The sequence below is a fragment of the Pyricularia pennisetigena genome, chromosome 6 (genome assembly GCF_004337985.1).
Source record: "Pyricularia pennisetigena strain Br36 chromosome 6, whole genome shotgun sequence".
Taxonomy (NCBI): Eukaryota; Fungi; Ascomycota; class Sordariomycetes; order Magnaporthales; family Pyriculariaceae; genus Pyricularia; species Pyricularia pennisetigena.
Genome location: NC_043744.1, coordinates 5163452 through 5175199, shown reverse-complemented (window position 1 = coordinate 5175199; position 11748 = coordinate 5163452). Strand labels below are relative to the sequence as shown.

The 11748-nt window shown below is 46.5% G+C and overlaps 5 protein-coding genes across 5 annotated transcripts; 3 read left to right on the top strand and 2 right to left on the bottom strand.

Annotated features, from left to right (window-relative positions):
- Positions 1–1252: 1252 nt before the first annotated feature.
- PpBr36_05268 (uncharacterized protein) lies at positions 1253–1813 on the top strand (the record flags this gene model as incomplete). Its single annotated transcript, XM_029892424.1, has 1 exon — positions 1253–1813. One exon carries the CDS (start codon positions 1253–1255, stop codon positions 1811–1813), a length of 561 nt encoding a protein of 186 aa, XP_029749865.1.
- Positions 1814–4897: 3084 nt separating this feature from the next.
- Positions 4898–5908, top strand: PpBr36_05267 (uncharacterized protein; the record flags this gene model as incomplete). The annotated part of the gene is made up of 1 exon (XM_029892423.1): positions 4898–5908. The coding sequence occupies one exon, from the start codon at positions 4898–4900 to the stop codon at positions 5906–5908; it is 1011 nt and encodes a 336-aa protein (XP_029749862.1).
- A 643-nt stretch (positions 5909–6551) lies between these two features.
- On the bottom strand, positions 6552–6689 carry PpBr36_05266 (uncharacterized protein; the record flags this gene model as incomplete). Its single annotated transcript, XM_029892422.1, has 1 exon — positions 6552–6689. One exon carries the CDS (start codon positions 6687–6689, stop codon positions 6552–6554), a length of 138 nt encoding a protein of 45 aa, XP_029749863.1.
- A 2669-nt stretch (positions 6690–9358) lies between these two features.
- PpBr36_05264 (uncharacterized protein) lies at positions 9359–9985 on the bottom strand (the record flags this gene model as incomplete). Its single annotated transcript, XM_029892421.1, has 2 exons — positions 9359–9900; positions 9970–9985. 2 exons carry the CDS (start codon positions 9983–9985, stop codon positions 9359–9361), a joined length of 558 nt encoding a protein of 185 aa, XP_029749861.1.
- Positions 9986–11261: 1276 nt separating this feature from the next.
- PpBr36_05263 (uncharacterized protein) lies at positions 11262–11504 on the top strand (the record flags this gene model as incomplete). The annotated part of the gene is made up of 1 exon (XM_029892420.1): positions 11262–11504. One exon carries the CDS (start codon positions 11262–11264, stop codon positions 11502–11504), a length of 243 nt encoding a protein of 80 aa, XP_029749859.1.
- Positions 11505–11748: the final 244 nt, after the last annotated feature.

Sequence of the window (11748 nt, the reverse complement as noted above, 5' to 3'; positions counted from 1 at the left end):
ATTTGGTTTTGACTTTCCATTCAAAGTTCATCCATTCGAGACGGTACAGCTGGGCCAATAAACGTTGTAAGTCAAGAGAAGAAGGGAAAGAAAAAAAAAAAAAAAAAAAGACATTCTAGTCTAGAGTATTTTGCCAGTTCGGGTATTGATGACGATGGGCCACGGAATAAAAATAAACTTAGGTTTAGGCATTCTGTGGCGGACAATTAACTACCTCGGTCGGTTAGGGTTTCTACCTTCCAAGGAGATTTACCGGCTAGAGCGCGCCAAGGCTTGACTAATCAGCAATGAATAATGTCGGTCGAGAGATCTGTAGCAAATCTCAGTGATGTACTTCCATATTCGGTAACTGGTGTATTATGTATGACACTCGATGCTATTCAAACTGAAGGTTCTTGGCATGCCAGATTTTCCCATTTGTGGATACAGGCATAATCGGCATCTCTGGAAATTCCATGTTGCTTGGCATGGATATTGTAGCCAGAAGTCCATCTTCGCCAATCTATCGCCTCTAAGTTTGAAAGCCAATGTGCCTTGACCTAGGAACAGGCTAGGCTACCCGACACCTTAATCGTAACATTTATGCGGTACAGCCCGTTTTTGCAATTTCTTGGCAGTGTATGAATAAGGGAGGGTCCGCATCTGCGACGTCTTTTGCCCTGTCAAAACAGATTATCAGTCCAAACCATAACTGTCAGATTTAAAGATTGCCATTCTTTTTTATTCTTCTCTGTCTGGGATGCTCTGTCAGATAAGCGCCGGAGTTTTTTTTTTTCTCTTCTCTTCTTCTTTCACATATTTTGTTTGCCAAGAAACGACGTGTTATGCACCGCCCTTTATTTTTGTTTTCCTTATCTCTTGGCTCCCGCAATGTGCTCGACCAGATCCCAGCGATCGTTTTGGGCTTTGAAACTTGGCATACATCGGCCTCCGAAAACGCCTAACTGATGCGCGCCTCGACGCGGCAATGATACTGGAGAGGGCGCAGCCTGTCTGTCAGAAGGCGCAGCGTTTTTTTTATCGCAGTCTGTTGTTGACCGAGACTTGGGGATATAACTGGGCGACGAATCTTCACTCTGCTTGTAGAAAATCTTTGAGAGTCATCAGCAGCTTATTTCACTCTTCAACTTGTTCTTGCCATCTCCAATAGACTCATTGCAAACATCCGGGCGATTAGACAAGACAGGGAAAAAGATAAAAAAAAAAAAAAAAAAAAAAAAAAAAAAAAAACACCACTTACAAAGACATCAAAATGCCTCACCGTATCTTTGGTGGTAACGCTTCTCAACTTCACAACCATGTGCACCATCTATGCCATTTCGCCCTCGATATCTTCCACTCCTCGACACGGGAGCACCTACCGGCGGAAAACCGGGCCATGCGCTTCTACTTCAGAGCCGGCGTACCGAACCTCCACAACATGTCGGACTACTTTGCAGACATGACCGAGGCCGAGGCCGAGGCCTTCCACATGCAATGCCAACTGGTCGGCGGCACCAGCGCCGCAAGCCACCGACAGGAATCCAAAGCCGTCGCCAAACGCCCGCTCCCGAGCAGCAGCAGCAGCAGCAGCAGCAGCAGCAGCAGCAGCAGCAGCAGCAGCAGCAGCAACGGCTGGCCGCCCATGCTTTCGCAGCTCGTCTGGTCGCGCTTCGGCCTGCCCGCCCTGCGCACTGCCGCCGCTGCTCAACCCCTCAAGCGGGAACAGACGCCCTCGTGGGTCCGACGGAGAGATGCGTTTGTCCGCGCGTACAAGCTCTTTGCTACACTACGCGCTCAGCGGGTGGCCAACCCTGTTGGAGCTCATGTATGAACGTCTCAGACGTGGGATGGTTTTCTCGGGGGTTTTCTTTTTCTCTTTTGGGAGGACGAGTTTTTTTTTCGAAAGAAAGTTTCACTGGGCGACAAAAAACCAGGATTCGCCGCAGCTATAGTGAAAGAATTGTTGCCTGCCAAGACAGGGCTGCGCAGGACGCGGCGAGGGTTCAACAAAACCTCCAGCGATGGAAGAATATGATAGACCTCTCAATCTATATATCATTTTTTTTCAAAAACTTTCCATCAGACAAAAAAAAACTACCTTTTTGACGGGGCTTGTCAATATCTGGGTTGGGTACGTGACCAGATCTTTCAAGCTTTGTGGAATTCGTGCCAGCTGTGCCGAGCAAGTNNTTTTTTTTTTCTAGCTTCGTACGCTAAACTCTGTTGTTGGTGAGGATCATTTCGTGGAAAAGAAAGAAGAAGAAAATCCGGAAAAAAAAAGCTTAACATATGTTGCTATGGAAATGATGGAGGATTCCGCCAAGATAGTCTCGGCAGTTGGATTTGCGAATATTCCGTTACCAAGAGCTAGACAAAATTTGAGTTTCTTGTCTTTTCTCTTGTCCCGTGCGTATTTTTCTTTTTTTGTCTACCCTCGAGAAGCCTCGTTTGGCTCGATTTGACGTTTCATCTATCGCCGAGCCTAAAGCAGTCAAGGATTAACCAAGTTAACGTCCTATCCTGCAACAGGTGCTCTGCAAAAGAATGGGTTTCGCCAAGCAATTGTATGTTTGAATACAAAGTGAAAACTGCACCGTAATTGCAAATATTTTGCCCTAGATAGAGCTCAGACTAGCTGCTTGTGTGCAAATGTTGAAAAGACCAGGCTGTATCCGTTGCATGGACTATCGCGTCGTATTACTCCTATGCATTGGCTGCGGGCATGAGTTAACCATGATGCATCCCAAGGGGTGGATTCAAAATTTCAAATAATCCAAGAAGGGCAGCGGAAAAGAAAATGCCTCCGGGTCAACAGTTAATATATCAGTTTAAATGTTGCTTTACTAACACAATGATGGGTAGACTGGTCAAATCAAGAAGGGACAACTTGATAAGGTCCGAAGTTTGAAACATAAACGATGCTGTGATTAGTCATGTGCCAAATGGTGGCTGTCGAGGTGAATATTTATGCATCTCTCTCTTGCCAGCTCCCATTTTTCTTCTCGAAGCCGCTTACTCCTCAAGGACGCACTGGGGAATTCTATCACATCTGCCTCCGACTCAGATACGGACTCCAGTTCAACCTGTTCATATGCAGGCAGCAGGCTAAATATTGCCGTTACCTTCCCCAGCTCCCATATGTGCGCCTGATTCATCAATCTTGGGATTAAGGGTTGATGTTTTGTTCTCCTTCGAGGTGACCCGTGAACACGGCGTCCCCGCGGCCACTGGACGTGCAGTTTCGTCGTTGGCAGCGCCGCCTTGGGCCTTGAGCTCGTCGGATTGTCAAAACGCAAGCTTCAGTTTCTACCATTTTGACGAGAATTCAACCTGAGGGTTGCACTGTAATCCCAGGGCTGATTCTCTTTTCAGCATTGACGCTGTCGTGAGCATGCTGAGACTAGCCAGAGCCCGCCATGGGCTCGTATCAAGCCTATTAGGACCTTGTTTCCGCTTTAGATGTACAAAGGAAGCTCATTTCGGGACGCCAAATCCATCCCCTACATGGAACGGGCAATATTTCTTATCTGCTGTGGCGCCATATACAACGCGAAATACTACATGTGAGATAAACCCCGGCTCCAAATAAAACCTTTAATTTAAAAAAAGCCTTGTGTTTAAAGCAGCGCCATTATAATGTAAATTAGGAGCCTAGTTCACGAAATGTAGTCATCCGCCAACCTAGCACACGCCCCACATAACTAATTTACCCAGTTATAATACCAGACTATAAGGGTTTAAATAACTTGTTTTAGTTATTTTCATACTGACCCCTCTCAATGGATACAGGAGACCGCGTTAATGCACATATGTACGGATAGCCTGAAGGTTCATATCCTTCAACATACTTAATTTATCATTATCATTAACATTGGCAATACCGAGTTTTGGGATGCTCTGGAAAACTAAGTTATTACTTTTCTCGACTATTTGGCTTTGAAAATCCGTGTCTGGTTTGCTGGCACGCTTACAACTTTTTCCGGGCATCTGAATAATCAATTTTGTTTTCAATTGCTTGGTGAAATCTCCCATTATTCTCTTTGTACAGCATTTGGTATTACCACTAGAGGCAAGGGTTGATCAGAGACCTAGCTGATGGCCAGTGTAAATGAAAATTGATAGAGAATCACAACGATATAATACGCCCTCAATTGCCTAATGTTAACACTTGCGCTGCTTCTGGATGAGGTTGAACCTTGGTCAAGGACGCGAGAATGGATCTCCTAAAGATGTGGTCACTGCCAGGTGACTTGCTCAAAATTACCCATCGATAGTCTACCTAAACAGAGAGAGGTAGCCCGGCAATGTTCATTACTCGCTCTCAACCAGAAGCCGCAAGAACCTTAGCTGAGCTAACAACCCCTTGACCAGAAGAAGCCCCACTTGGGATTGCGCCCCTGACTGCAGCCCAATGCACTATGCCAGTGATTGCGTTGTTGCTGTTAAACAATGAAAGGCTACAACGTCTCTTGGATGATTTTCACCAACATATAGCAGAGCAAAAAAAAAACAAGGTATCAAATGCAGCATTTTGTGCCACCATGTGTAGTCAAAAAGAATCTCAGTGGCAAAAAATTCGCCTCTGAAGCTGAAAGCCCCCAACCATTTTGACCCCACTGAAGTGATTCATCCCGCGTCATGGCACCCGGGGCGCGTTTCCCCGGTGAGGCACGGCAGTTTCAGACGACGATCCATTGACAGGAGTCACCGCCGATGGGTTGATTGAACAGCTGTCTACAAATACAAAGCGATTTGTTGTTTTCCCGAACAAGACCGATTTCCAACCCAGCAAATTCACCATTGGCAGCAATCGAAGCGGTTACAACACCGCCATTGGCACATATTTACTCGTTAATCCCAGCACGAGTCAATTCATCCATTACCAAAAAAAAAAAAAAAAAAAAAAAAAAAAAAAATGGCGCATCAAACACACGCATTACCCTGGAACACGCTGGCATCCCAAGTCAAGCACACGGTATCCTACCACAGCGAGCCGCAGCGCAAGGATATATTCTCCGTGGGCAAGCCCAACAGCACCAAGGAGGTCGACTATTTCTGCCGAGCCCTCGCCAAGCGCATCCGCGAGTTTTCCGAGACGGAAAGGGCCAAGTTCGCCCCTAAGGAGGAGTACCAAAAGCGCGCCAGGGGGTGGAAATCGGGACCCAACGCCAAAAAGGTTTACCCGGATAAGCAGGACCTCGACTGCCAGGCGCCAGAGGACGCCGACTTTTGGTTCCATAAGCGGTTATGGGGTAACCCTGGCTTGCAGCAAGTAGAAAAGTGGTTGAACCCGCAGTACGGATCCCGTATCGCCCATGCCGACACGCTCAAGCTTATGATGATCGAGGCGGTCGGGATGAAGCCGGCCTTTTCGTCGAGGATCGATGCGGATGCGGCCGAAAAGATCCAAAAGGACATGATGGATTCGATGCTCCTTTTGGCCAACCACCCGGACGCGGACCTACCGTCCCTCGTCAACATGCACCACGGCCACCATTTTGGGCTCAGCAGGGTGGCCGAGGAAGGCATCCGCGGGTACGTTTACTTAAACCTGATATTGGCCATGCAGGAAAACGGATCCGATATTTGCGATTACGTCGTGGATGAGAACGGCGTCGAAAACAAAAGTCGGAGGAAATACATGGACACCACGAGCTATAAAAAGATGCTCGATTCGGTGGCGGGGAGTTACGACGGCGACGCGCAAAACCTGGTCCACTGGGACTTCTTTTACGAACGGACCGAGGATGACTGGAACCGCGATACGTCCAAGGATGTGCTTGCCGACTTGGATGCGTTAAAGGAGTACCTGAAGGGCGTGTGGAAGGTGCTGGTCGTCTATGATCTTGTTCTTCGGGAAGCGGGCGGCGATCCGGATATTGAGGGCGAGTGCCGAAAAATGCTCAACTGGAGTTTTCTCCTTTGAAATGAAGCTGGATTGAGTACATACTTACTCAGCCATCTCATCGAAACGGCGCTGTCAGGCCATCCGCCGCGGGCGGCCCCTGTTTTTGACTAAGGATCAGAACCCGAGTGCGGTGGCGTTGAGGAAAAGGCCGGGCGGGCGGGTAGCGTTGTTATTGTTGCGGTAANNNNGTTATAAACTGTACCAAGGTTGCGCGTGTTTATATGCGACAATATTTTCAGCGGCTTGAATCCAAACTGACGAGTGTGACCACCAAAACTGCGCTCCCTACGTTACCCTTTTCTTTTTTCCCTCAATTCCAAAATGGTCGCTTTTTGTTCACTGGAATCCATATAATTCCGGAACCCCGTTGCGATGCCTGGCATCTCCCACTGCACCCGAGTAGCCTTGAAATAGTGGGGGATTCCTAATCACCTGTCAAACTCCCAAGCAAGCACGCAACGCTATCGGGTCAAGCCGGTCAAATTGTTTCTGGAGGTGCAGCTTAGCCAGCCAGAAAGGTAAAAACCAAAAAGGACCGTGCATCAGAGGTGGTGTTTTGTACAACGGTTTATTGAGGCGTAAGGCTGTGCTACCGGGCAAACAAACGAAAAAAAAAAAAAAAAATTTCCTTCTCCCTTAGCTCGCTCCAATTTTCCCGAACTTACATCTCCGCAATACATTTATCCCAGCTCAAAATGCTTCGACGCGCGACTTTCCGAGCCGGGCTGGCGCCTGTCACATCGATCTTCGCCGGCCGAAGATTGATGCACGACGTGCAAAAGGTAGCCAGTCTTGCCATGGTCGACAAAAAGGGCTCGGTTATTACTCGCGAAATCGAGGTTACGGTGGGAGAGTCTGACGAAGCATTTGTAATGCTTGATCAAAGTGAAGTGGTTTCCATCAAACGTGCAATTAACGAACAAATCGGGCTGTCTTTGATTGCAGATCCAGAAAAGGTCCCTTTGATCTTTTACCACAATAGTCGTCATTTTGCCCATCGTGAGTCTATCCATTCCTGATTTCCAATGTTTATTACCAAGACTGACATTTGTTTCCAACAAGAATCTGTGCCTTATCCACGCCTTACACTAGATCAGGATCTTCCGCGCCAAACTTCAACGAATGCAAGTCCTGCGACATTGTGGACTTGGGGAGCCACACATTGCATTACGTTAAACGGGACGGAAGACTGTGAGTGCCCCCCAGAACGATTCGCAAATGGAAAAATATAGTGTGCTTAACCTTTCGAATAGATAACTTTTGGGAATCGGCTCGAGAGAGTTATGAGCGGCTCAAGGGTGCAGCCGAACTGCTAAAAGACATATGAGACATACGGGCTGTCTGATAACATGATGCGGTACTTTGTTTGCTTTGGTCTGTCTTGTTATTGTACTTTCTTTTTCATTATCTTTGTTAATAATGATGCAAAAATTGCGTCACGATAAAGAACAACAAGTTGGATGGCACCAGCGAGTTTTACAAATCCATTGTTTTAATGCGCGAGATTTCACGACAACAGTAGAGCACTGTAAGTAACAGGAAACAAATCAGAACAACTTATAATATTCTTTCGAATGGCATTTAACCTGAGTTTTTCAATTAGAAACAAACCCAAGCACCACTAATTAAAACGGGTACGACAACTGGTAAAAGCCGAGTTGCTTTTATAAGTTCTGTTTATGCACATAATCCTCTGCTTTTATTTCAAAACCAGGTCGAAGTTAATTTCCGAGGCAAGTCTTATTTCTATCTATTGCCCCTTCATTCCTGGGCCTTGGTGCTCTTGCCAATCAATTTCGTCGCCCTCTCCCAAATCCGAATCGCCATCCTAGTGCGAGTCGCGGTCCAACATCTCTATAAAGTATAGCTCCATTGTACGGATACTGGAGCTCCCAGTGGTGCTTTCTACGGGTCCAGATCATGATCCAGATATACATGCAAAGGCCAGCGGCTTTGGCCATCTTTTCGTGGATCGCGTCGCGCGTTTTGGATTACGGCGAACCAGCGATTTTTAGTAATATACCGTTGGTGTGTTCCATACAATTGGAGCTATAATACCCAGAATACTACCCGCCCCTGTAAAAATCTTTGCATTTCGTTGTTTTTAAACCGACATACAAACAATGACGACTCGCGTAATTGGGGTTGAAAAATCCACATATTAATGATATAAAAAATGTAATTTAATCGAATATAGAACGTACGTTTTCGGAAACTTGTGTATTCATTATAGAATTTTAAATACGTGGTATATTAATGAATTCCTTGGCCCAAAAACCAATTCGGCATAGACATTTTCCGCCCGTAGAAGGGATCCAGTTCGGAACGGGCCCCGGGATAACGCCGTTATCCCCTCTGTGTTTCTTTTTTTTTTTCTTCAGGCGAGAAGGAGAGCAGACTTTAACCGAGATACGACTATAACTGTACGTCGTTATTAAGTCGGGGTACATTTTCATTTTTCAATCCTGCAGTGAAGCGATCCCCAAGCTCCTGTCGACGCCCGGTTTCTAAGCCCCTTTACGTATCAGCCTCCTCAAACTCAATCGGCATATCAAAGACATTTCCCATAATCTTCCCGGTAACCATGCTTCCGGCTTCGCATCCGGCGAGGTCAACGATAACCCCGGCTGCTATTTCGAGCATGCGGCAATCCGAAACACCATTTTCCAACCCGCCCGCCGCCATAAGGATCCAGCCCACCACGAAGGGAAGCTGCCTCTTAGTTTCGAGGTAGTCGGGGCCATACCTCGTCCTAAGCAACGAATCACACGATTCCTTAACCGTGCGGAGGAGCCGCCAGCACCAGCGGTGGAACGTCAGGAGCGGAAAAGACAGCTCTAGGGTCTCGGCCTGGAGGGCAAAGGTCAGCGGTTGGTTGAGATGAGAGGGAGTTAGACGGCCACCGTCCACCGCGCCTTCTTGCGTTGCTGCTTGTTCCCTCCTTGCAAGCCTGACTTGTTTGTCCCCAGAGGATCTTTACCGAGCCATTGGATGCTCTCTTGAATTTTGCGTAGCATCTGGTCGTGGGCGGCGGTCCAGGTTCTGATCTTTAGATTCGAATGGAACTCAAAGTATTGCTTGACATCGTTGTTCGTAAAATTGGTTTGCCTTTGAAACGCGTCGAATCCGCGCTCGACGTGCTCGCCGAGCTCGTACATAATGTCGAGGAATACCTGGGCGGCAAACGCAGCATAAAATGGAACCTTCCTTGTTTTCGCAAGCTCCTCCACTCCCTGGTAAAGCTCGTCCTTGACCGGCCAGTTGTCGACGCCACGCATGGCGGTTGCGATTTCGGATAGAAAAGGCATGAGGAGTGCGCGGTCGTCCTCGAACTTCTGGAGCCCAGTTTTGAGGGAACGGTTGCTCTTCGGGTCCCAGTACCCAAACATGCCTTCTTTGTAAAGCGGGACTTGACCTCGCGCTTCCACAACAGGAATCAAGGCCTTCAAAAGCCGATAGGGCAAAGGGTTAGGTGCCGCCGGCGATATCATACGTCTTGTAGTTGAAATTGTCCTTGAAATTGTCAGAAACCATGATATCTCGAAGCTTCCAGCCCTGCCCCATGCGCCTCAACAAATGGTACTTTTTCTGGAGGTCTCCGACTCCACCGCTCCGTCCCAGCAAAGGGAGCAGCTCGTCTATCAGGCCTCTGGCGAGGGCAACGCTGGTGTCGGTTGCGACGGTGGCTGGGGCCACTTCGAAGAGGCCATCCTTGTGGTTGTACCAGATCCATTGAATATGATTCCTGACATGACCCAGGTCGTTCATGAGAGCATCCAGCGCAAACACTGCCTCCTCAAAGGACGGCTCCGGCTGGGCCTCGTATGTAGAGTTGTCGTCCTGCGCTGTGCCTGGTCTGACGACATCAGGAAGATCCAGGAACTCCTGCAATGGCTCGTGGACGGCGAGACCCGTGAAGCGATTCGCCAGACCAGCAGCGCCTGATTTGCTGTCCTCGTCCTTGACAGCGGGTACCAAAGGGCTCAGAACAGAGAGGATCTTTGCCGGAACTGATATGTGGAGAGATAATCAGCACCAGACGAGTCGAGCAGCTCAGCAGAATAGCCAAGCGATCTGACCGTGGAGGCGAACCATGCAGCGACAGAGTCAGTGCCCAGCTTGTATTGCTGGTAGGTACTTGACATATAATTGGGTAATTTTTTGCGAAACGCAAAAAAAAAAGAAAAAAAAAGAAAACATTTAAAATTAAATTTTCTTTTTCAATTTCTTGACACTATAAACTTTAATATCAAAATTCAAATATCAATGATTTAATTATAAATACTTTTGTTTATCGTTTCTAAAAGAAGACCTGGTTAAATATTATTTTTACTATTGTGTATAAGATTTTTCTATTTTCTTCTTTTCCATATACAATTTATTATATATTCAAATACTATGTTTATTAAGAACTTGTGTGGGCCTTGAATTTTCTATTTTTAAAGCTAATGCATTATTAATAACAGCTCGCAATTAGCCAAGCTTAGCTGCAAAATATGTGTTGATTATCCCGCTGTTCAATTGGCTGCGCGCATGAAAAATGCAGCCGACTGCACTTAACGTGCGGTCGCAGGGCCTTTATAAGGCCTGTTCTTAACAACATGTATTTTGAGCCGCTTTATAAGCTGCGATGCACAAATTATTAATTATATTTTGATTCCAATTTAAGAACATAAACGTAAGGATTTGTATAAAAGCTTGATATTTCATTCAATGAGCGCCGTATAAGTACAGCACCTACACCATTAAATAGCCAATCTTCACTTTTATACACATACTAAATTTGGCTGTAAGTTAACTATTCGTCAAATTGTTATAAAAGATTAAACCACAACTTTAAGGTGTCCACTTCCGGGTTATGTCCACTTGTGGGTCACTAACTGTAGGATCATCTCGCTTAGAACGTTTATGATTAGCCTAACCCGGAAATTGACACTTTTCTCCAAGCAACTACTGCAGCTATATAAAGCTTGCATTAACGAAATTAATTAGGTGGGTTTTATAGTTAAAGCATTGTGGCTTATACGAAATTGTCACCTATTCTAAAAATAGAAATGGGCAATATAAATATTAGTACTTATTTTACAAGTGGTGGATACTCCCTTTTCTACGCAGCATCGTCCACACTCGCTGGTCTTCAATCTTTTTTTTACAGCCTTCACGCTCGTTTTACAAAGCCTACTCACTCTTTATAACATATCCCAACAGAATGCGGACCCAAATCCTTTTCGCTATGCTTCTTGGCCCCAGCGCTATCAGCGCTATCGACATAGTTAGGCCCAAGTACAGCGGGACCTGGGTCCCGAAAGATGATAAACTCGCTCATGGGCCTCCTGAACAATTTCCTTGGCCCGAATTGCTTCGGGAGGGTATGGGCAAACCAGTTTTATGGTATCCACTTGGTGAAGTTAAAGTCTGGATCGACGACCAGCGTGTGGCCCGCGTCAGGAGTAGTGCACAATTCCGCACGATCGAGGAGTGTATAGCCCACTGTAAAAAATATAGCGTTGTGTTCGACTCGCTCATCGATAAACCAAACAATGAGAAATGCAGGGAAGCTTGCGACTACGAGTTGAAAAAACTCGCAAGGGCGAAAAAGTCTACCGGTACTTGAGGCGGAGAAATCATATACGAATATAGCAGCGGAAATCCTGGTGGTAGAGGTTATAATTATATATAAGCAATTTCCTGTCGGATATATCCTATTATATTTTAAGCGCAAGTAAAGTGATAATTAAAAAAAAAACCAGATTATAACCTAGTCTCAGTAAGGCATTCCAAAACCCCCCCACGGGGGCCCGTGGCAGCCCAAATGGGTGGGGCGGCCAACCCGTGGGTGGGTTGAATTTTTTGTGGGG